This window comes from Melanotaenia boesemani, chromosome 14, assembly GCF_017639745.1.
Source record: "Melanotaenia boesemani isolate fMelBoe1 chromosome 14, fMelBoe1.pri, whole genome shotgun sequence".
NCBI classification, from domain to species: Eukaryota; Metazoa; Chordata; class Actinopteri; order Atheriniformes; family Melanotaeniidae; genus Melanotaenia; species Melanotaenia boesemani.
The window spans coordinates 2,073,085-2,094,234 of NC_055695.1; the positions used below are offsets into that span (position 1 = coordinate 2,073,085).

Genomic DNA, 21,150 nt, shown 5'->3' on the forward strand with positions numbered 1-21,150 from the left:
CCCTGGCAGTGTGGCGGTGGGAAAGTGAGCTTCTTCTGTGGCATTAGAGGCCGAGAGGAGCTAATGAAGCTCCATTTTACCACCGTTTTGTCCTCGAAGCGTGCAGGCTGAACAGATTACTCATCACCCTCCATAAACGCTCCGCAAGGCCGGCTGAGGCGTCTCTGAAGACATTAGGATGACTGGAGTCTCCAGCAGAAACGGAGTGAGATGGGAGCGCTCGTCCAGCAGCCGATGGGGACGTTTGAAGCTCCATTAGGAAAAGCTCAACTTAACGGCCTGGATGAGGCCACTTTACTGACGCTGCAGGGAAAACGAGTTCACAGATAATTTACTGCCACCTTCCTGCTCAGCATCACTCTGCAGAAGCAGGACGTGATGAGAACAAATGACCGGGAATCAAACACCCGGCATGAAGTGGGAGATGGCGGGGAGGCGGCAATTTAGCATCATGTCTGTAGAACAGGAAACAGCTGAAGCTTTTTAGACATGAGTCTCCATTTCAGCTCCACATCCAGATGCTCGGCTCAGAATCTGCTGGAAACATCATGAAAACATGGATCCATCCTGCCTTGGATCAACGCTTCAGGCTGCTGCTGGTGTAATGGTGGGGGGAGGTTTTCTTGGTCCACTTTGGGCCCCTTAGTACCAACGTGGCCTGGTTTAACCAGCACAGCCTACCTGAGTATTGTTGCTGACCATGTCCATCCCTTTATGACCACAGTGGAGCATCTTCTGATGCTACTTCCAGCAGGATAATGCACCATGTTACAAAGCTCAGATCATCTCCACCTGCTTTCTAGAACATGACGATGAGTTCACTGGACTCCAACGGCCTCCACAGCCACCAGATCTCAGTCCAGTAGAGCAGCTTTGGGATGTGGTGGAACGGGAGATTCTCATCATGGATGCAGCAACTGTGTGATGCTGTCATGTCAACATGGAGGAAACCTTGGAGGAAGGTTTCCACCACCTGCTTCATCTATCACACCAGAATTAAAAAGGTAAACAATCTGTTGATCTGAGATTTTCATTTAAATCATTAAAATGATTTTTTAAGTAAAAAGTAAAGATTTAATTAAAAGTGACGAACAGACGGAAAGAAAACGTGTCGATAAAAAACTTTATTGATGTTGTAAGTTAGGATTGACAACAACATGCTTTGACCACAATAAAAAATAAAAAGATATTGCACTGGTTTTATTCTAGCAATGTTTTCTTCATCGTAAACCCTACAGTGACCTTTCTCCTCCTCTTCCTCACTCTTAAAGACAAACACACAACACACACACACACACACAGAGCTGGGAAACGCTGCCCTCGTCTGTCCAGAAAAGTCTTCACTTCTTTTTGCCCGTCTCGTCATTTTTAACCGATGTTCAGCCGTGACGAAGCTCCGCCTCCTTCCTCATCATTCCCAAAGTTCCGTTTTTAATTCATAGACGGAAGCTCGGAGCTGGAAGTGAAGGAAGTTTCTCAGTTTCAGAAACACGAAAATCCAAAAACAAACGAGATCCTCGAGCGTTCGGAGATTCTGATGAGTCCATACGAACGGAATGAATCTGAACAAAAAGGGAATTTAACTAATTTAGTTTAAAATGATTATTTTTTTATCTAAAACTTTCAGCTTCAACAAAACTCACATTTCTGCATTTTTTAAAAGCACCTAAACGCAACACGGACGTTCGTCCAGATTTTAATGATCGTTGAACAAACTGCTGATTAAAAAAAAGTTTTTATGAAAATATTTTTGGCCCGATCAGGAAAACTACAATTCAGCAGAGGTGCATGATGGGAAAGCATGGCCCGTGTGTGTGTGATAGCTCTGATCAGATGAGTTTTTACTCACAACAAGAACCCAGTCTCAGGATTTTAGGGGCACCCTTTTTGAGTCAAACATTCAGTTTTCAGAAGGTTTTAGATCACACAGACATGAAATGATGACTGCTCGAGGTTCTCGCTCCGACCTCTACGCTTTGATTTGACACAGTTTTCCGGACAAAGACGCAGGAAATGTGGGCGAGCATCTTTTGCAAACTTTTGCAGCTGCGAACGAGCGTGGAGACGTCGTCTGTGCACACGTTAACGCTCATTAATGCTCTCTAAACGCTTTACATTTGTTAACTTTAATTCTCATTAGCTCGTTAATGCTTGTTAACAACTGTTAAGGCTCGTTAGCACTTGTTAGCGCACATAAAACGCAAGTTAACTGCGGAAACACTTAACATTTAACATTCATAGAACTAGTTACTGTTCATTAGCTCTTGTAAACATTCGGCACTGAAACGCTTGTTAACCTTTCCAATAATTAACTCTCATTAGCGCTTGTTAATAACCGTTATGCTTGTTAGCACTGGTTAGAGCACATAAACGCATGTTAACACTCATTAACATCAGTTAACGATCGTTAGCATTTGTTAGCGCTCAAAAATGCTTGTTAACATTAGTTTACGTTTAACACTCAGAAGCAGTAGTTAATGTTCATTAACAAGTGCTAACGTGTTAACGAACATTGTTTAGGCTCGTTAGAACATGTTAACGCATGTTAACGCATGTCAGTACTAATCATTAATATTTAACACTTAATAGTGCTTGTTAACGCTGGTTAACACTGGTTACGCTGGTTAACACTGGTTAACGCTGGTTTATGCTGGTAGGTTATCACTGGTTAACGCTCCACGTTCTGATGTCAGACCGATTTTTAAATGACAATAAAAATGCAGAAAAACAAACAGCATTTAAACACAACACAGACTGTCCTCACTGAGCGCGCTCCGTATGATCGATCAGCAAACGTCCTGGAGATGACAGGAAGTCCAACAGGAAGTGTGTTCTTCAAAATGTGATTCAAGCTCCGCCCAAATAAAACACCATGGAGACGATACAAAACCAAAAAATCGGAACAAATTTCTGACAGTCAGTGAACGCCTCAGCTGCTCTGATTCATCTAAACGGAGACAAATGAGATAAAACATATTATATAAGCTTCGCCCCCCCCCCACACACACACGGTATAAAACAGATGCAACAGACCTTTAAATATGTGCACAAACACACTCCATCACACACAATACAGTGATGCTTTCAGGATTCGAACACAGCCAGTTGGTCCAAAACAAGGCGGTTCAGCCCGGCTGTAGGGCTGCAAACAAAAAGAGCCGAGCTCCACCAGAACCACCGTTCTAGATCTGAAAGGTGATGAGTTCAAGGTGAAAAGGTCTAAAGTCCAACATGCATGAAGGAAATTCTACACCAGCTTAAACCAGCTGGATAATCCTGGAGACACAGAATTATCAGAATTTATAGTTGTGGTTAAGAATCACCGGCTGGTTGGCGGGTCGGAACCAGAACCATCAGCAAGCCATTTCATTTCTGATAGGAGAGAGTTGGGTTTTTCTCCAAGGTTGGGAGGTGGCAGTTTTCTGACAATGTTGGACAGGTTGGGGGTTTCCATGGAGGTTTTCTGGAGCTCTGATGGAACGTGGACATCCCACATAGAACCTGCAGTCAAAGCTGAGGGAATACACGCCGCCTTCTACGATGCGTTCTTGCTGAGGTAAAACCTCTCCATGGTCAGGACTGTGTTGGGAGGAGGAACGGGGAACGCTCTTTTTATTTGCAGCCCCTGGTGGTTTTACAGGAACAGAGAGGATTCCTGGAGGAGTCTGGACTAAAAGCAGGAAGCTAAACAACAGGAAGACACAGAACAGCTGGAATGAAGCGAGGACGTCCACATCTGTCGGCTCTACACCTTCCTACTGATTTCAGTCTGATTAGCGTGAAAGTTTGTTCCAAACATGCAGTTTGTGGGTCAGAACCGGCGCCGGGGGTTCCGTCTGCTACGTCTTCCTGCCGGCTGCTTTGCTCTGCTGAGAGGAGGCAGACGTGGTGGCAGACATGGTGGCGGTGGTGGGGGCTGTCAGGGGCCTCTGCTGCTGGGGCTCAGATGCTGCAGAGGTGGGGGGGTTTGCGGTGACTGCTGCAGCCCCTGAAGCGGACCGCTGTGGGTCGTCCTGGCAGGATGGCAGCGCTGCAGAGCCTCGCCGGGTGGACGTCTTGGTTGTATCCAGTGGGGTCTCGGAGGGGACGGGGTCAGTGGCTCTGGATGATTTCTGCTCCTTGGTGCCGAGCTTGACCGGACCCAGGACGCTCTTTGCTACGGTCGCGAGCTGTGACACCACTCTTTCCACGCCGCTCTCGGTGGGCGGAGCCTGGGATGTGGTCTGACCTGCACAGAGACGCCGGTTGTCCGCCTCCTTCTTCTCCTTGGAGAGGCCCGGGGACGAGCAGGAGGCACGGGGAGGCTCTCGGCTGTCGGTGGTACTGGTGCTGGTTCTGCAGTCAGGGGAACGTGAGGTGCACGTGGCAACGGGGGTCATGGTTTTTGGGGCATCTTGGGTCTGCTGGTCTGTTCTGGACTCTGGTGGAGGACTCGGCTTCAGAAATGTGTCCTTGCTGACTGAGATGAAGGCACTGCCCGGAGTGGAGAAAGGAAGAGGACCCTGACCGGGTTTAGAGGACCCGCTCGGTTCTGGACCCAACCTTTCTTGTCCTGCTCCTTCCCGTGTGCACGGGGCTGGACTTACGTCTTCTCCCCCAGCTGAAGAGGAGCTCCGGCCCGGCTTCGGATCTGGGTGTGAGGGGGTGGGCCGGCCGACCTGAGGGGGGCCTGTGTGGGTGAAGGTGGCATGGGGGGTGCAGGGGGACAGGCAGAGGGACGGCAGCGTCCCCCCAGGACCTGTTCTCACAGTGGTGGGCCTCAGCAGGGGAGGAGGGGTGAATGTGGTTCCCCTGCGTCCGTCCTGGCTGTCCTCGGAGCCCTCGTCCGTTTCGTCTTCGGATGAATCCACCTCGTGGATGGCGTCCTGCTTCTGCAGCGACTCCCTCCGCTCGGCTCTGTCCTGCCGGATGGCGGACAGCTTGTCCTTCAGCTTGCTCTTCCCGGGAACCAGGCCCAGCGAGCCAAGGGCGCCGTCGCCCTCCTGACGTCCCAACTTCCTGGACGAGGAGGAGTGTGTCTGCAGGCTGCCCACCTCCACACCCCGTCCTGCTGAAGACAGCAGACCCTCGCTGGCCGACTCCTGAGAGAGGAAGACATTCATCAGAACCTGAATTGAGACCTCCAGAACATCCAGTAACATGATACTGGAGCAGATTATTTTTTGACCAGTGAGGGTGTCAGGATTAGGTATAAAAGCAGCATCCACCAAATTCTTAAGTCTTTCCAAACAAAGACAGGTTGTGTTTCACCACACTGGTCCAAACTCCATTTCAACATCTTCTAGATGTAATATTTTCTAAAACAAGCAAAGTTTGTCAGTGAAAATAATTTTTGTGGACTTTTTTCTGGTAATAAAAGGTTGAGACTAAATATTTTATCTTTCTTAATTTATAGTAGTAGTATTGAATAATTAAATGAATTGTAAGATGAAAATAAACTAATAATTATATAAGAAACAAAACTAAATACAAAAAAAATCCAGGTTAAAAAAAAAAGACATAAATACATTAATAAGGAATTCCAAAACGTCAGTACGCTGTATAAAATCTAAATAAAGGAGAATCTCATGAATCCATATTTTATTCCCAGTAGGAAATATGAGCTGATAGTGAATCTGATGCAGCAACACGCCTGTAAAAAGTAGTTCCAGGGTGATGTTCAGCACGGTGTAAAAAGTAGTTCCAGGGTGATGTTCGGCACGGTGTAAAAAATAGTTCCAGGGTGGTGTTCGGCACGGTGTAAAAAATAGTTCCAGGGTGATGTTCGGCACGGTGTAAAAAGTAGTTCCAGGGTGATGTTCGGCACGGTGTAAAAAGTAGTTCCAGGGTGATGTTGGGCACGGTGTAAAAAGTAGTTCCAGGGTGATGTTCGGCACGGTGTAAAAAATAGTTCCAGGGTGATGTTCGGCACGGTGTAAAAAGTAGTTCCAGGGTGATGTTCGGCACGGTGTAAAAAGTAGTTCCAGGGTGATGTTCGGCACGATGTAAAAAGTAGTTCCAGGGTGATGTTCGGCACGGTGGAAAAAGTAGTTCCAGGGTGATGTTCAGCACGGTGTAAAAAGTAGTTCCAGGGTGATGTTCAGCATGGTGTAAAAAGTAATTCCAGGGTGGTGTTCAGCACGGTGTAAAAGGTAGTTCCAGGGTGATGTTCAGCATGGTGTAAAAAGTAGTTCCAGGGTGGTGTTCAGCACGGTGTAGCATCTCTTCTTCTAACATGTCTGGAAACGTCTGGGAAGTGAGGAGACCAGTTGCTGGAGTTTTAGGAGAGGAATGTTGTTCCATTCTGGTCTGATGCAGGATTCTAGCTGCTCTACAGTCCTGGACCTTGGTTGCTGGATTTCTGCTTCCATGATGCTCCGGATGTTGTGTACTGGTGAAAGTTCTGGACTGCAGGCAGGCCAGTTCAGCAGCCGGACTCTTCTCCTGTGAAGCCATGCTAGACCACCAGCATCAAGCCTTGTTCCATGCACACAGAGATTCTTCCAGATTATCTGAATATTTTGACATAATACACTGTAGATGCTGGGATCTTCAAGGTCTTTACAATTTTTAGATCCAGTTTGTCTTAGATTGGTGAAGCTCTGTCCATCTTTCCCTCTGAGAGACTCTGCCTCTCTGAAATGCTCCTTTTATACCCAGTCATGTTACTGACCTGTTGCCAGGTAACCTGGTTAGTTGTCCAATGCTCCTCCAGGTGTTTCTGGTTTGTACCAGGTACTTTTCCAGCCTTTGATTGCTCCTGTTCCAACGTTTTGTTGCTGAATCAGATTCACTATCGGCTCATATTTTCATCACATGGTGAAATGTCTCACTTTCATGTTGTTACTCTTCTACTGGAATGAAATATGACCTGATGAGATGCTGATTTTATTTACATTATACACAGAGATCCAACTTTATTCCAGAGTTTTCCATTCCAGTGGAGGCTGTATTTACCTGCAGACTTTGTAAGCTGGGCTCTCTCTGCAGAGACTCCTTCTTAAACTCTGAATGGGAAATGTCCAGACTGTGTTTCCGGCTCCCCGCCGTTGTTCCCACCACCAGCTTCTTCTCTGCCGCCGCTCCCATGCCAGCGGGAGATGAAGGGGAGTTGGACAGAGAGGCGGCCAGCTTCTCGGCCGACTGCACCCTCTTGAGGAGCGGAGAGCGTCGTGGCTCAGCACTCTTGGGCCGGGAAATCTGCCTGACCAGTGGTGGGGAGGAGTGGAGCTTCACAGGGAAGGACTGACCCACGGCGTGGCTGGGGAGCGGTGAGGGGGAGCGCTGAGGGGAGCTGCTTTGAGGTGTGGGCGACGGCGTGCGAGCCAGGGGTGACAGCGGGATGTTGCTGGCAGACTTCCGGCGAGGGGAGCGGTACTGGCGCTGGAGCTTCGGGGCAAGGCCGTGTAGGGAGCTGGGCCGGATGTGGCCCGAGCTCGCCGGAGAGTTGGGAACACTGGAGCTGGGGGAGCTGCTCTGGGATGAGTTTCCTCCAACTGAGGGAGAACAGAGATGCAAAGGATACAACCATATTCATGTTTCATTTTAATTTGCAGCTTTTATCGGGGGGGGGGGGAACATTATATTTGACAAGGTTAAATATAATTTATAGTTTTTGCACTGCTAGCAAAACACAGACACATTTTGAAAGTACCAGTGGGCAAACAAAGATGAATTATCAACAGACGTTAGAACTACCAACGGTGATGGTGATGGTGGGTGATGAAGAGAGAACACAGCGTAATATATGTCTCAAAATATAACTAAGCTAAAAAAGCTAACAAAGTAGCAACCAATAAACCAAAGACTATTTTGTGGCACCTCATATTTCCTCATATGTTTCTTGGTAAGCATTGGGGTGCATGTGTTAGTGGGATTGGGGGGGGGTCTTGACTTGATTGTTATAACATAACAGGCATGTTTCATCTAAACACGAAGCTTCAGATTTATTCTCTAATTCTGAGCAGTACAGTGAAAACAGTAAAATCTGAGTGTGTCCCTCACCTGAGTGGGCAGAGTCTGCCGTGGACCTGTAGCCTTGCGTCGGGCTCCGTGGCGACAGGTTGTGTGTGGGCGATCCAGGGCCGCTCTCCCCCGATGAGAGGGACCGGTTTAGAGAGGACAGACTGCGGCTGGTGTGCAGCAGAGACACCTGCCGGGTGATTTTCCTGAACAGTGGCGTCCTCTTCTTACTGTGACAGGAAGAACACCGTTAGTCGCTCAGGAAACCTCGCCACGTCTATGCGGTCTGACTCATCCACCTGACCCACCTGTCCTGACCCTCCTTGTTCTTGGACTTCTTGTTGCGTCTCGCCATCTTGGATTTGTGGCTCGTCTTGCGGGCGGGGCCAACTTTGATGGACGTGTTTTCAAACGGGGTGGCGGAGATGGACACTTTGGCGCCGCTCTGAGCAAAGACATCAGAATGTTATTTTTTCTTACATTCTAATCAGATCCGATTAAAAATAGTTGGAATCGGACTGAGTGAAGACCCAGATTAAAGACCACTGGCCTGGATTACAGACCACTGACCCGGATTACAGACCACTGACCCAGTGTCTGTATTCAGTGTGACCTATTATCTTGTTTTTTGTGTCTGTACCTTCAGTATGAGCTCCACCACCTCCGTGTGGACCAGACCGTGGACTGGCTCGCCGTTGACGTGGGTGATGAGGTCACCCTGCCTGAGGCCCGCCTCATGTGCCGGACCCCCCTCTTCCACATGCTGAGGACAAACAGAGCGATGAAAGAAAGGAGGAAGAGGAGAAGTGAAGGAAAGGTAACGAGGTGGGATACTCACCCAGACCATGTGATGCACGGTGTAGATGTCCGTGTCTCCCATGTAGACCCGGATGGCTCTCAGGGTGAAGCCGTACTTCTTCCCTGCTCGGTGGATGACGATGGCCGGTTTGATGCTGCTCACGGCCGGAGAAAGATCACGGCTTGGAGACGAGTCCCGAGATGATGGATTGGACGACAGCGAGTGAGGAGACATCGGGCTGGCTAACGGCGAGGCTCCGTGGTGGTCTACAAGCAGACAGAAATGACAAAGAACGGATGTCTCTGCTGGAAAAAGGTGAGAATCACCATAGCAACCAGTGGAGTGTGCCATCATGACTGCCCCTGCAGTGTAACCTCTGACCAAAAGGAAACGATGGGAACACCGACCTGCTGGGATCATCAGTGACAGCGTGGTGGCTGAGGCTGACTTGATGACCTTGTTGAGCGGCCTGGAGCCCGGAGTCGAGTGTTTGTCCCCTTCTCCAGACAGCAGACGATGGCGAGCCCGCCGGGCCGCCAGGTCGCTTATGGCCTTGGGAGCGTATGGAGAGTCACCCTCCACGACAGGTTTGGTACCCATGCTGCTGGCAGTGCTGCCATTAGCTCGTTCGCACACGTCGCCGGAGCTGCCCGCTGCCACAAGAAACCGAGATGGAGGACGTGACACACGGCGACACATAAAGAATCAGATTTTAGATTTTTACATTTGGGTTTAAACTTTTCCTGATCAGACACAGTCGCTCATGCCAGAAATGTTTCACTGACGTGTCAGCGTGGCCTTGCTCAGCTGGCTGCAGGTGGAGCTGGGAGTGGTGGGAGACTCGTCCAGCTTCAGCTCTCTCTCTACTGGGAGCTCTGGGATGGCGAGTGGCAGCTCCTCACAGCGAGGGCCCCTCACTGCATTCGGCCCCAGAAGGCCAGGACTCCTCCGGTTTCCCGCTGCACCTGAAAGATCAACGGCACAGCTGGAATTTCTCCTGCATTTCTGACATTTATATTCTAGGTAGACGGATGATTTTATTGGATTAAAATGCAGTATTTATAGATTTTTCTTATATTTTTCTGCCAGTTGAACGTTTGCCTCTGTTTTTCTAACAGGCTTCATCAAACGGCTCTGAAATCGGTTCCAAACTGAAGTTCAGGATGAAACAGTCTGTTTGGAAACGACTACTTATTTTGTCTGAAAACAGTGAAGAAGACGGATCATAGGGTATGACCTTGGCCTCCCTCCTCCTCAGCAGAGATAGCAAAGCGCGGCATCTCGATGATGGCGGAGCAGCAGCGTCTCCTGACCGTCAGAGGAGGGCTGGAGTCGCTCTCCGTGTGGGAAGACTCTGAAACCGACAGGCGCTTCCGCAGGCTATAAACATTAAGAAAGGAAAAGAACGTTTTCACAGGTTTTACCTTAAAGAAGTCCAGCAGGTGCTGTGGCGGTAACTCACATCTCTGGAGATCCCACCAGCCAGGATCGATCTCTGGACTTGAGTCCACTCAGGCTGTCCAGGCGGTCTCCCCCCTCCTCACTGAGGCTACGTTTGGTGGGAGGAGGAGTCCTCTTCTCCTCGTGCAGAGACAGACGCTCCATGCTGCTGTAAACCTGCAGAAAACAGCCTCTACATCAGCTGGATGCAAACATCTCACATCTGCTCTCAGAAGATTTCACAGCGATCAATGAATCGATCAGAGGATGAAACAATAAATGGATCATTTCTAGTCTGAGTTCAAGTTTAAACCTTGCTGAAACGAGGCGAGCAGGAGGAGAACTGTCTCATCTCCATGTGTTCGTCATCGATGGTGTCGTCTTCCTCCTCCGAGTCCACATGGTGGTACCGATCCGAACGAGCTGACACACAAACACAGGTCAGACTGAGCGGACGACGTCCATCACATCCCACACATCTGCAGGAAGTCAGAGACTTACTGTCGAAGTAGCTGGTGTCGTCCTCGGACTCCAGCTGGGGGATGAACTCGGCTTTCTGTCTCAGCAGGCTGTTCCAGTCCAGGTCTGTGAAGAACAAATGCTGCTTCACCTCGTAGGCTCCACCTGATGGACCAAGATGGAGGAAAACTGGATTAACCCAGTCCAGACAGGCTCTCCTCCAACATTCATATTTCAATACGATCACGGTCAGATCCCGATAAATCTGCTGTTCCTGCTAACATCTATTTGCAATGTCAACAGCTGGTGCACATCTCAACATCATCTCCATGGCAACACAGATGTGATTCCCTGAAGTGAGAAGGTCCAAAAATCTGGTTTATCCCAGAAAACTGTTTAAAACCTCAAAACATATGGAATCACCGCTCTGGGAGCAAGTTTAACTCAGCTCATCCAGCTGTCAGTGAAAATCCCAGATCAAAAATAAAACAAAATACATGAAAAATAAATTAACATTAAATAATAAAATAGAAAAAAGTGTATATATACATACACAATAACATAAAAAAATAAATAAAAAGGGAGACAAACAGGTGAAAACAAATCAACAGGCGGGAAATAAGAAAAGAAAAGCAGCGGAACGGGAGCAGCATGTTTGTCTGACCTGTGCCGAGTCTTTCCAGAGGGTTCTGTCGGAGCAGCTTGGAGATGAGGTCCTGAGCCTCCAGAGGCAGAGCTTCGTCCTCCTCCGGCCAGATGATCTCATCTAACACCAACACAAACACGTCACTTCTAACCCAGAAACATGATCCATCATGTCCCAGCTCCTGTCTACCTCTCCAGTGTTCAAGCTCTCCCAGTCTCATCTATACTGGTTTATTTTAGTTTAAGGGAGGAGGAATCACTGGTTTGATGGTGGATGGGTGGATGGTGGATCTCATCAGGTCTATACAGGAAGTGAACCGTGATTGGAGGAGACCTACTCACCACTGATCACCTGACCAAACAGCTCCTCTGTGGTGTCCCCAAAGAAAGGAGCGCAGCCCACCAGGAACTGATACAGGATAACTCCCATCGCCCACCAGTCCACCGGCTTTCCGTAGCCCTGCCGCAGAATCACCTCCGGGGCAATGTACTCCGGAGTGCCGCATACCTGCAGAGGAACCACCCACACAGATCAGCTCAGAGCAGAGAAAAGCCCAAAACCAGCCACCAGAGATCAGATCTACGTCCACATACCTGCTTATCCAGGAACTCCCTGGTGTCTTTCTCTATATGTCCTTCATACAGGTTGGTGGTGAGACTCATCAGGCCGATCTTAGACAGGCCGAAGTCCGTCAGCTTGATGTGTCCCATGGATGTGATGAGAAGACTGAAGGAGGAAAAAAACTTTCAGTCCATATAATGATCAGTAATATAATTTATTCTACATACATCCACCCACCGTCTACTTCATCAGCTCCCCCTGTTAACACAAACATCTAACCAGCCAATCACATGGCAGCAAGTAGTCATGTAGACGTGGTGAAGACGACCTGCTAAAGTTCAAACTGAGCTTTAGAATGATGAAGAAAGGGGACTTAAGAGACTTTGAACGTGGCATGGTTGCTGGTCTGAGTATTTACTAGGATTTCCACACATAACCATTCCCAGGGTTTCCAGAGAATGGTCTGAAGAAGAGAAAAAATCCAGGCGAGCAGCAGTTGTCTGGACCAGGATCAGCAGAAGACACACTGGGTTCCTCCTGCCAGCTAAGAACAGGAAACTGAGGCTACAATTCACACACACTCACCAACACTGGACAATAGAAGATGGAGAAACGTTGCTGGTCTGATGAGTCTCCATTTCAGCTCCACATTCAGATGCTCGGCTCAGAATCTGCTGGAAACATCATGAAAACATGGATCCATCCTGCCTTGGATCAACGCTTCAGGCTGCTGCTGGTGTAATGGTGGGGGGAGGTTTTCTTGGTCCACTTTGGGCCCCTTAGTACCAACGTGGCCTGGTTTAACCAGCACAGCCTACCTGAGTATTGTTGCTGACCATGTCCATCCCTTTATGACCACAGTGGAGCATCTTCTGATGCTACTTCCAGCAGGATAATGCACCATGTCACAAAGCTCAGATCATCTCCACCTGCTTTCTAGAACATGACGATGAGTTCACTGGACTCCAACGGCCTCCACAGCCACCAGATCTCAGTCCAGTAGAGCAGCTTTGGGATGTGGTGGAATGGGAGATTCTCATCATGGATGCAGCCGACAAACCTGCAGCAACTGTGTGATGCTTCATGTCAATATGGAGAAAACCTCTGAGGAAGGTTTCCACCACCTGCTTCATCTATCACACCAGGATTAAAAACGGGGGTCTGACCCAGTACTAGAAGGGGGTCCTGATGAAGAGGACGGTGAGTTTAGGTGACATTAATGAATCATGGTGTGGTGTGTGTTTATGTCTTACTTGTCAGGTTTCAGGTCTCTGTGGACGATGCCATAGTTGTGAAGATACTCCAAGGCCAGGACGGTCTCGGCGAAGTACATGCGAGCCATGTCGACGGGCAGAGCTCCGATGTTCTTCAGCAACGTGGCACAGTCTCCGCCTACACACCATCATCATAAGGTGAGACAACCTCACACAGCTACCACTAACACTGCTAGCAGCGCTAACACCAGTAACGAGGACGATCTCATACCCTCTACATACTCCATCACCATGCACAGGTGCCTCCTGGTCTCGAAGGAACAGAACATGGAGACAACAAAAGGGTTCTCGGCGAACGTCAGGATGTCCCGCTCCACGAAGGCTTGCTGGATCTGGTTCCTCAGGATCAGGTTCTGCTTGTTGATCTTCTTCATGGCGAATCGCTGCCTGGTTTCCTTGTGCCGTACGAGGTAAACGGCGCTGCGGGAGAGGAGAGACGTGAATAGACCGCTCGGGTTGAAGGAAACAGGATTCTGTTAACCACCCTACCCATAGGCTCCGTTGCTGATGAGTTTTATGTTTTCAAAGTCTTCCTCTCGAGGGGTTTTGGTTTTGGTGTGTGTGGGTGCAGCCGGTAGAGCAGTAGCTCGACTCTGAAACACAGAAGCGGTTCTGTCAGAGCACGGAAACATTTACAGCTTCTTGGTCCTGCGCCAGGGTACTCACGTCCACGGAGTCATCGGTCTCCGGGGTTTCTGGGTTCCCGCTGTCGTAGCTGCTCAGCTGGGTCATTTCTGAAAACAGACACCATCATGACCCGACTGAAGGAGGATCAGCTGGTTCTGATGTAAACTGGGTGTTTTACCTTCCAGAGGGTCTCTGGTGAGACCGAGCTGGCTGATGATGTACCGGGGAATGTCGGACTTGATGCCCTGGCCTTCCTTGGCATGACCCTCTGCTGCTTCCAGCAAGTGGTAAAACTCCTCGGGATCAAACTCCTGCAGAGGAGAGAAGTTTAATAAGATTTTTAAAAACATGTTCGAATTGGAACATAAACCCAGAATCTGAGTCAGACCCAGAGTCGGTCCTGTTCTAGGGAGCTTAAAGTGATTGGTTTTTATTCTTCATTGCAGTCTGAACCCTCTTAGAGAAGCTTTCTGGCATTTCTTTAAACCCTCTTCAGGAATAGTTCTCCAGGATCCTTAAAGGACTTTCCAGGAATAGTTCTCCAGGATCCCTGAAGGACTTTCCAGGAATAGTTCTCCAGGATCCCTGAAGGACTTTTCAAAGCTTTTCTTTGGATGTTTCTGGCTTTTGTTCCGTTCTCTGTCCAGATGATCCCACACTGCTTCAATCATAATAACTTTGAGGTCCAGGTTCTGAGATGGATCCATCCCTCCATCAGACCTGCTTCCACTGATCTTCAGACCAGTTCTTGGGTCATAAGACCTACCTCAACCTTTTATCCCTGTTTTCCTTCCTTAAGAACGGCTTCTCTGACAGCCACGTTTCCATGGAGACAGTTTCTGATGAGGTTTCGGCCTACAGTAGATGGATCAGCTGAAAGTCCAGATGCATCTCTCAGGTCCTGGTTCAGGTCTTTGCTGGATCTCAGGTCCTAATCATCTGCTGTAGATGGTTTTTAGTCCTGACTCTTCTTCTTCTGTCCTCCACGTGTCCAGTTTCTGCCTCCATGCTGAGATGAGCCAAGTTTCCAGCTACCAGCTGTTCGCACCTTGTTGCTGCTGAAATCCTGTTTTCTGTCAGACTGTCTGAACTTTGCTGGTTTCACACATGAAACCAAAGAAATGGGAACAGATGAACCTAAAGATCCAGTTTAAACCGGTTCTTTGCTAAGTTATCGACACAACTCTGCTTCATCCTGCGAGTTAGGAGCCTTTTTTCTACCTGAAGAATTCAGAGATCCGAGTTATGTTACTCTGGAACTGGTCCGGTACCAGGACTGGACTGGAACTGGTCCGGTACCAGGACTGGACTGGAACTGGTCCGGTATCAGGACTGGACTGGAAATGAGGGAAAAGGAGAAATGTCTGCTTCCTCCTCTTCCAGTCATAGCAGCTGATGCTTCTCCTTTGTGATAACTTCCCTTCTCCTCATCCTCCTCTTCCTCCCCGTCCTTTCTCCTCCTCTGTGTCTTTATGCCTCGTCCCTTTATCGTATTAACCTTCATGTCTCCTGACGTATGGCTTCATGTGTTCTGGCGGAAATGTGGAACATCTAAACCGACCCTGATAGGAAGCAAACTTCTCTGCATCTCTGTGTGTTAATCATGTGAATGAGGCGGATTAAATCTTCTCAGTGGGAGGCTGGACATGAAATGTGGTGGTTGGATTATTTCCCATGAAGCAGCAGGATGATGCAAACTGTTTATTAATTCCGTCATCAAGCTGAACTCCAGAGTCCAAACACGTAAATTCTGGAGTCTGGAGCAGGACTTGTTATCATCCTGGTTACTGTTCGCTAAAATAAATAAAATAATAGCAAAATAAAACCAAATACAAAATAAATCAAAGTAATATGCAGCTAAATAAAATAAAACAAGATAAAATAAATAAAATGCATTAATAAAATAAAATTAAATAAATAAAATAATTTTTTTAAATAAAGACAAGATATAAAAAAATAGAATTTATTATTAGAAATTATTAATAGAAAAAAACTGGTTAGAATAAAATAAAATACTGTTAAATAAAGCTATTAAAATAAAACTATTAAAATAAAGCATTAAATTTAAATATAACAAAATAAAATAATTTACACCATATTTTCTTTCATTTGATGAATGTGTACATTTTTATTCAGTCTTTGTTGTTCTCTCTTACCAGACACTCCAGCAGACGCGCCGGCCGGGCGATGATGATCATCAGCTTCTTGACGAGTTGCGTGACGAAGGTCACCTCCACGCTCTCCGAACGCTCGTGAGCCTGAACACAAACACAACAACACCAAAATGTGTTTACATACGAGTCTGCCAAAGAAAAGAGGGTGTGAGGTTTGAATGAAAGCTGTGGTCTCCGATTTAATCATCTATTCATCTTTTCTAATTTCAGAATAAATAATTCAGCACCCTGCAGTCATGTGGCCGAAGCAGGAACGAAGCAGGAGCACCTGACAGGTAGACGGAGGCGACCTCCACCTCGCTGCCTGATTTCCACCATGAAACATTCATCAGGCCTCCAGACGGAGCGATTTACCGTGTGGGAGTGTGTGTGGCAGCAAAACAAACAACAACAGCCAGCGAACTTCTCTGAGGCAGGAGGTGGGTGTGTTTGTGCATGTGTGTGTTTATAATGCACGTATGTTTCAGGCAGAGTCACGGCTGTTCATAAACTAAGTGTGTGCTTGTATGACAGACGCAGGGGACCCCACAGCCCCGGACACTGAATAATTTATAAGTGTAATGAATCCTGGAGGGGACGAGTGTGTGAGGTGAAAAATAGACTCACAGCTAATAATTAACCCGACTCCCTGCTGAAAACACACCACACACACACATTTAACATCGTTCCTCAATTTGTGATTCTTTTCATTTATTGTTCAAATTATTTAGTTTGATCACTGATTTAAATTAAAATAAAATAAAAGAAATAAAATACAATAAAATAAAATTATTATAACAAAAATATCAAATAAAACATTAAATAAAAAAAAAATAGAGCAAAATAAAATTAAATAACAGAATTACAAAAATTAAAAACAAATACTGAAAAAAAGTAGTTTTATGTTTTCTTCTATTTTCTATATTTATTAATAAAATAAATTTTTTTTTTTTGGGAAACTACATTTTAATTCCGATATTTCTTTGGCATCACTGGTTCATCAAAGTTCGAGGTTAAAGGTCCCAAAAAATTCCTTTGTGTAATAAAATATTTAAATCCGCTGTTTCCATTGTCATTCATATTATAACTTTCAGCTGGGAATTTTACATTTATAGATAAAAATGAAAGAAATCCATGAAAAATTAAAAACAAAAATCTCTTAATACTAAAATCAATAAAATAAACATTGTCTCATTTCACACGTAAAAATTTAATTCTGATATAAATAATTCAGCTTTCACACGAGCTGCTTTCATTGCGTTATGACGAACACACACGAGCTGTTTTGATGCCGTTCTGACCAATCACATACGAGATGATTTGATCCTGTTCAGACCAATCACACGCGAGCTGCTTTTAACTGGTCACACACAAGCTGCTTTGATCGTGTTCTGACCATTCACACACAAGCTGCGTTGATTCCGTTCTGACCCATAACATGTGAGCTGCTTTGATCCCGTTCTGACCAATCACACGTGAGCTGCTTTGATCCCGTTCTGACCAATCACACGTGAGCTGCTTTGATCCCGTTCTGACCAATCGCACGTGAGCTGCATCGATCTGGTCACACACAAGCTGCCTTGATAGCGTTCTGACCATTCACACACAAGCTGCTTTGATCCCGTCACACGCAAGCTGCTTTGATCCCGTTCTGACCAATCACACGTGAGCTGCTTTGATCCTGTGCTGACCAATCACACGCGAGCTGCTTTGATCTGGTCACACACAAGCTGCCTTGATAGCGTTCTGACCATTCACACACAAGCTGCGTTGATCCTGTTCTGACCAATCACGCTCAAGCTGCTTTGATCCCGTCACAAACAAGCTGCTTTGATCCCGTTCTGACCAATAACGCACAAGCTGCTTTGATCCTGTTCTGATCAATCACGCTCAAGCTGCTTTGATCCCGTCACAAACAAGCTGCTTTGATCCCGTTCTGACCAATCACACACGAGCTGCTTTGATCCCGTCACACGCAAGCTGCTTTGAACCCATTCCGACCAATCACACATGGGCTGCTTTGATCCCATCACACGCAAGCTGCTTTGATCCCGTTCTGACCAATCACACATGAGCTGCTTTGATCCCGTCACACGCAAGCTGCATTGATCCCGTTCTGACCAATCACATGCGAGCTGCTTTGATCCCGTTCTAACCAATCAGACACGAGCTGCTTTGATCCCGTCACACGCAAGCTGCTTTGATCCCGTTCTGACCAATCACGCACAAGGTACTTTGATCCCGTCACACGCGAGCTGCTGTGATCCCGTTCTGACCAATCCCACTTGAGCTGCTTTGATCCCGTTCAGACCAATCACACACGAGCTGCTTTGATCCCGTCACACGCAAGCTGCTTTGATCCCGTTCTGACCAATCACACGCGAGCTGCTTTGACCCCGTTCTGACCAATCACACACGAGCTGCTTTGATCCCGTTCTGACCAATCACACACGAGCTGCTTTGATCCCGTCACAACCAAGCTGCTTTGATCCCGTTCTGACCAATCACACGCAAGCTGCTTTGATCCCGTTCTGACCAATCACACGCGAGCTGCTTTGATCCCGTTCTGACCAATCACACACGAGCTGCTTTCATCCTGTGACAAACGAGCTGCTTTGATCCCGTTCTGACCAATAAGACAGAAGCTGCTTTGATCCCGTCACACGCAAGCTGCTTTGATCCCGTTCTGACCAATCACACATGAGCTGCTTTGATCCCATTCTGACCAATCAGACACGAGCTGCTTTGATCCCGTTCTGACCAATCAAACACGAGCTGCTTTGATCCCGTCACAAACAAGCTGCTTTGATCCCGTTCTGACCAATCACACATGAGCTGCTTTGATCATGTTCTGACCAATCACACGCGAGCTGCTTTGATCTGGTCACACACAAGCTGCCTTGATCACGTTCTGACCATTCACACACAAGCTGCTTTGATCCCGTTCTGACCAATCACACGCGAGCTGCTGTGATCCCGTTCTGACTAATCACACACGAGCTGCTTTGATCCCGTCACAAACAAGCTGCTTTGAACCCGTTCTGACCAATCACACATGAGTTGCTTTGATCCCGTCACACGCAAGCTGCTTTGATCCCGTTCTGACCAATCACACATAAACTGCTGTGATCCCGTCAGACGCAAGCTGCCCTTATCCCGTTCTGACCAATCAAACACGAGCTGCTTTGATCCCATTCTGACCAATCAGACACGAGCTGCTTTGATCCCGTTCTGACCAATCACACACGAGCTGCTTTGATCCCGTCACAAACAAGCTGCTTTGATCCCGTTCTGACCAATCACACACGAGCTGCTTTGATCCCGTCAAAAACAAGCTGCTTTGATCCCGTTCCGACCAATCACACACGAGCTGCTTTGATCCCGTCACACGCAAGCTGCTTTGATCCCGTTCTGACCAATCACACACGAGCTGCTTTGATCCCGTCACAAACAAGCTGCTTTGATCCCGTTCTGACCAATCATACACGAGCTGCTTTGATCCCGTCACACGCAAGCTGCTTTGATCCCGTTCTGACCAATCACACACGAGCTGCTTTGATCCCGTCACACGCAAGCTGCTTTGATCCCGTTCTGACCAATCACACACGAGCTGCTTTGATCCTGTTCTGACCAATCACAGCCGAGCTGCTTTGATCCGTTCAGACCAATCACAGCCGAGCTGCTTTGATCCCATTCAGACCAATCACACGCGAGCTGCTTTGATCCCGTCACACGCAAGCTGCTTTGATCCCGTTCTGACCAATCACACACAAGGTACTTTGATCCCGTCACACATAAGCTGCTTTGATCGCGTTCTGACCAATCCCACTTGAGCTGCTTTGATCCCGTTCTGACCAATCACACATGAGCTGCTTTGATCCCATTCTGACCAATCAGACAAGAGCTGCCTTGATCCCGTTCTGACCAATCAAACACGAGCTGCTTTGATCCCGTCACAAACAAGCTGCTTTGATCCCGTTCTGACCAATCACACATGAGCTGCTTTGATCCTGTTCTGACCAATCACACGCGAGCTGCTTTGATCTGGTCACACACAAGCTGCCTTGATCGCGTTCTGACCATTCACACACAAGCTGCTATGATCCCGTTATGACCAATCACACGCGAGCTGCTTTGATCCCGTTCTGACCAAATACACGCGACCTGCTTTGATCCCGTTCTGACCAATCACACACGAGCTGCTTTGATCCCGTCACAAACAAGCTGCTTTGAACCCGTTGTGACCAATCACACATGAGCTGCTTTGATCCCGTCACACGCAAGCTGCTTTGATCCCGTTCTGACCAATCACACATGAGCTGCTTTGATCCCGTCACACGCAAGCTGCTTTGATCCCGTTCTGACCAATCACACATGAGCTGCTTTGATCCCGTCACACGCAAGCTGCCCTGATCCCGTTCTGACCAATCAGACACGAGCTACTTTGGTCCCGTTCTGACCAATCACACACGAGCTGCTTTGATCCCGTCACAAACAAGCTGCTTTGATCCCGTTCTGACCAATCACACACGAGCTGCTTTGATCCCGTCAAAAACAAGCTGCTTTGATCCCGTTCCGACCAATCACACACGAGCTGCTTTGATCCCGTCACACGCAAGCTGCTTTGATCCCGTTCTGACCAATCACACACGAGCTGCTTTGATCCCGTTCTGACCAATCAGACACAAGCTGCTTTGATCCCATTCTGACCAATCACACACGAGCTGCTTTGATCCCGTCACACGCAAGCTGCTTTGATCCCGTTCTGACCAATCACACATGAGCTACTTTGATCCTGTTCTGACCAATCACACGCGAGCTGCTTTGATCTGGTCACACACAAGCTGCCTTGATCGCGTTCTGACCATTCACACACAAGCTGCTTTGATCCCGTTCTGACCAATCACACGCGAGCTGCTTTGATCCCGTTCTGACCAATAACGCACAAGCTCCTGTGATCCTGTTCTGATCAATCACGCACAAGCTGCTTTGATCCCGTCACAAACAAGCTGCTTTGATCCCGTTCTGAGCAATCACACACGAGCTGCTTTGATCCCGTCACACGCAAGCTGCTTTGATCCAGTTCTGACCAATCACAGATGAGCTGCTTTGATCCCGTCACACGAAAGCTGCTTTGATCCCGTTCTGACCAATCACACATGAGCTGCTTTGATCCCGTCACACGCAAGCTGCTTTGATCCCGTTCTGACCAATCAAACACGAGCTGCTTTGATCCCGTTTTGACCATTA

At 47.7% G+C, this 21,150-nt stretch overlaps 1 protein-coding gene across 9 annotated transcripts in view; it reads right to left on the reverse strand.

Moving 5' to 3' along the window:
* Nucleotides 1-1,109: 1,109 nt before the first annotated feature.
* The window catches only part of mast2 (microtubule associated serine/threonine kinase 2), a 193,746-nt gene continuing 173,705 nt past the window's right edge, over nucleotides 1,110-21,150 (reverse strand). For all 9 annotated transcript variants that reach the window (XM_042006040.1, XM_042006038.1, XM_042006037.1 and 6 more), the window contains 21 exons: nucleotides 15,904-16,005; nucleotides 13,926-14,058; nucleotides 13,787-13,854; nucleotides 13,610-13,713; nucleotides 13,332-13,540; nucleotides 13,100-13,238; nucleotides 11,879-12,011; nucleotides 11,627-11,792; nucleotides 11,304-11,405; nucleotides 10,682-10,804; nucleotides 10,494-10,603; nucleotides 10,203-10,357; nucleotides 9,978-10,120; nucleotides 9,526-9,705; nucleotides 9,148-9,393; nucleotides 8,780-9,006; nucleotides 8,582-8,704; nucleotides 8,250-8,386; nucleotides 7,984-8,171; nucleotides 6,937-7,475; nucleotides 1,110-5,081 (listed from right to left, as the gene is read on the reverse strand). In XM_042006040.1, coding sequence (XP_041861974.1) covers nucleotides 3,840-5,081; nucleotides 6,937-7,475; nucleotides 7,984-8,171; nucleotides 8,250-8,386; nucleotides 8,582-8,704; nucleotides 8,780-9,006; nucleotides 9,148-9,393; nucleotides 9,526-9,705; nucleotides 9,978-10,120; nucleotides 10,203-10,357; nucleotides 10,494-10,603; nucleotides 10,682-10,804; nucleotides 11,304-11,405; nucleotides 11,627-11,792; nucleotides 11,879-12,011; nucleotides 13,100-13,238; nucleotides 13,332-13,540; nucleotides 13,610-13,713; nucleotides 13,787-13,854; nucleotides 13,926-14,058; nucleotides 15,904-16,005 — 4,569 coding nt within the window. In that variant the 3' untranslated portion in view covers nucleotides 1,110-3,839. The remainder of the gene's footprint in view (nucleotides 5,082-6,936; nucleotides 7,476-7,983; nucleotides 8,172-8,249; nucleotides 8,387-8,581; nucleotides 8,705-8,779; nucleotides 9,007-9,147; nucleotides 9,394-9,525; nucleotides 9,706-9,977; nucleotides 10,121-10,202; nucleotides 10,358-10,493; nucleotides 10,604-10,681; nucleotides 10,805-11,303; nucleotides 11,406-11,626; nucleotides 11,793-11,878; nucleotides 12,012-13,099; nucleotides 13,239-13,331; nucleotides 13,541-13,609; nucleotides 13,714-13,786; nucleotides 13,855-13,925; nucleotides 14,059-15,903; nucleotides 16,006-21,150) is intronic.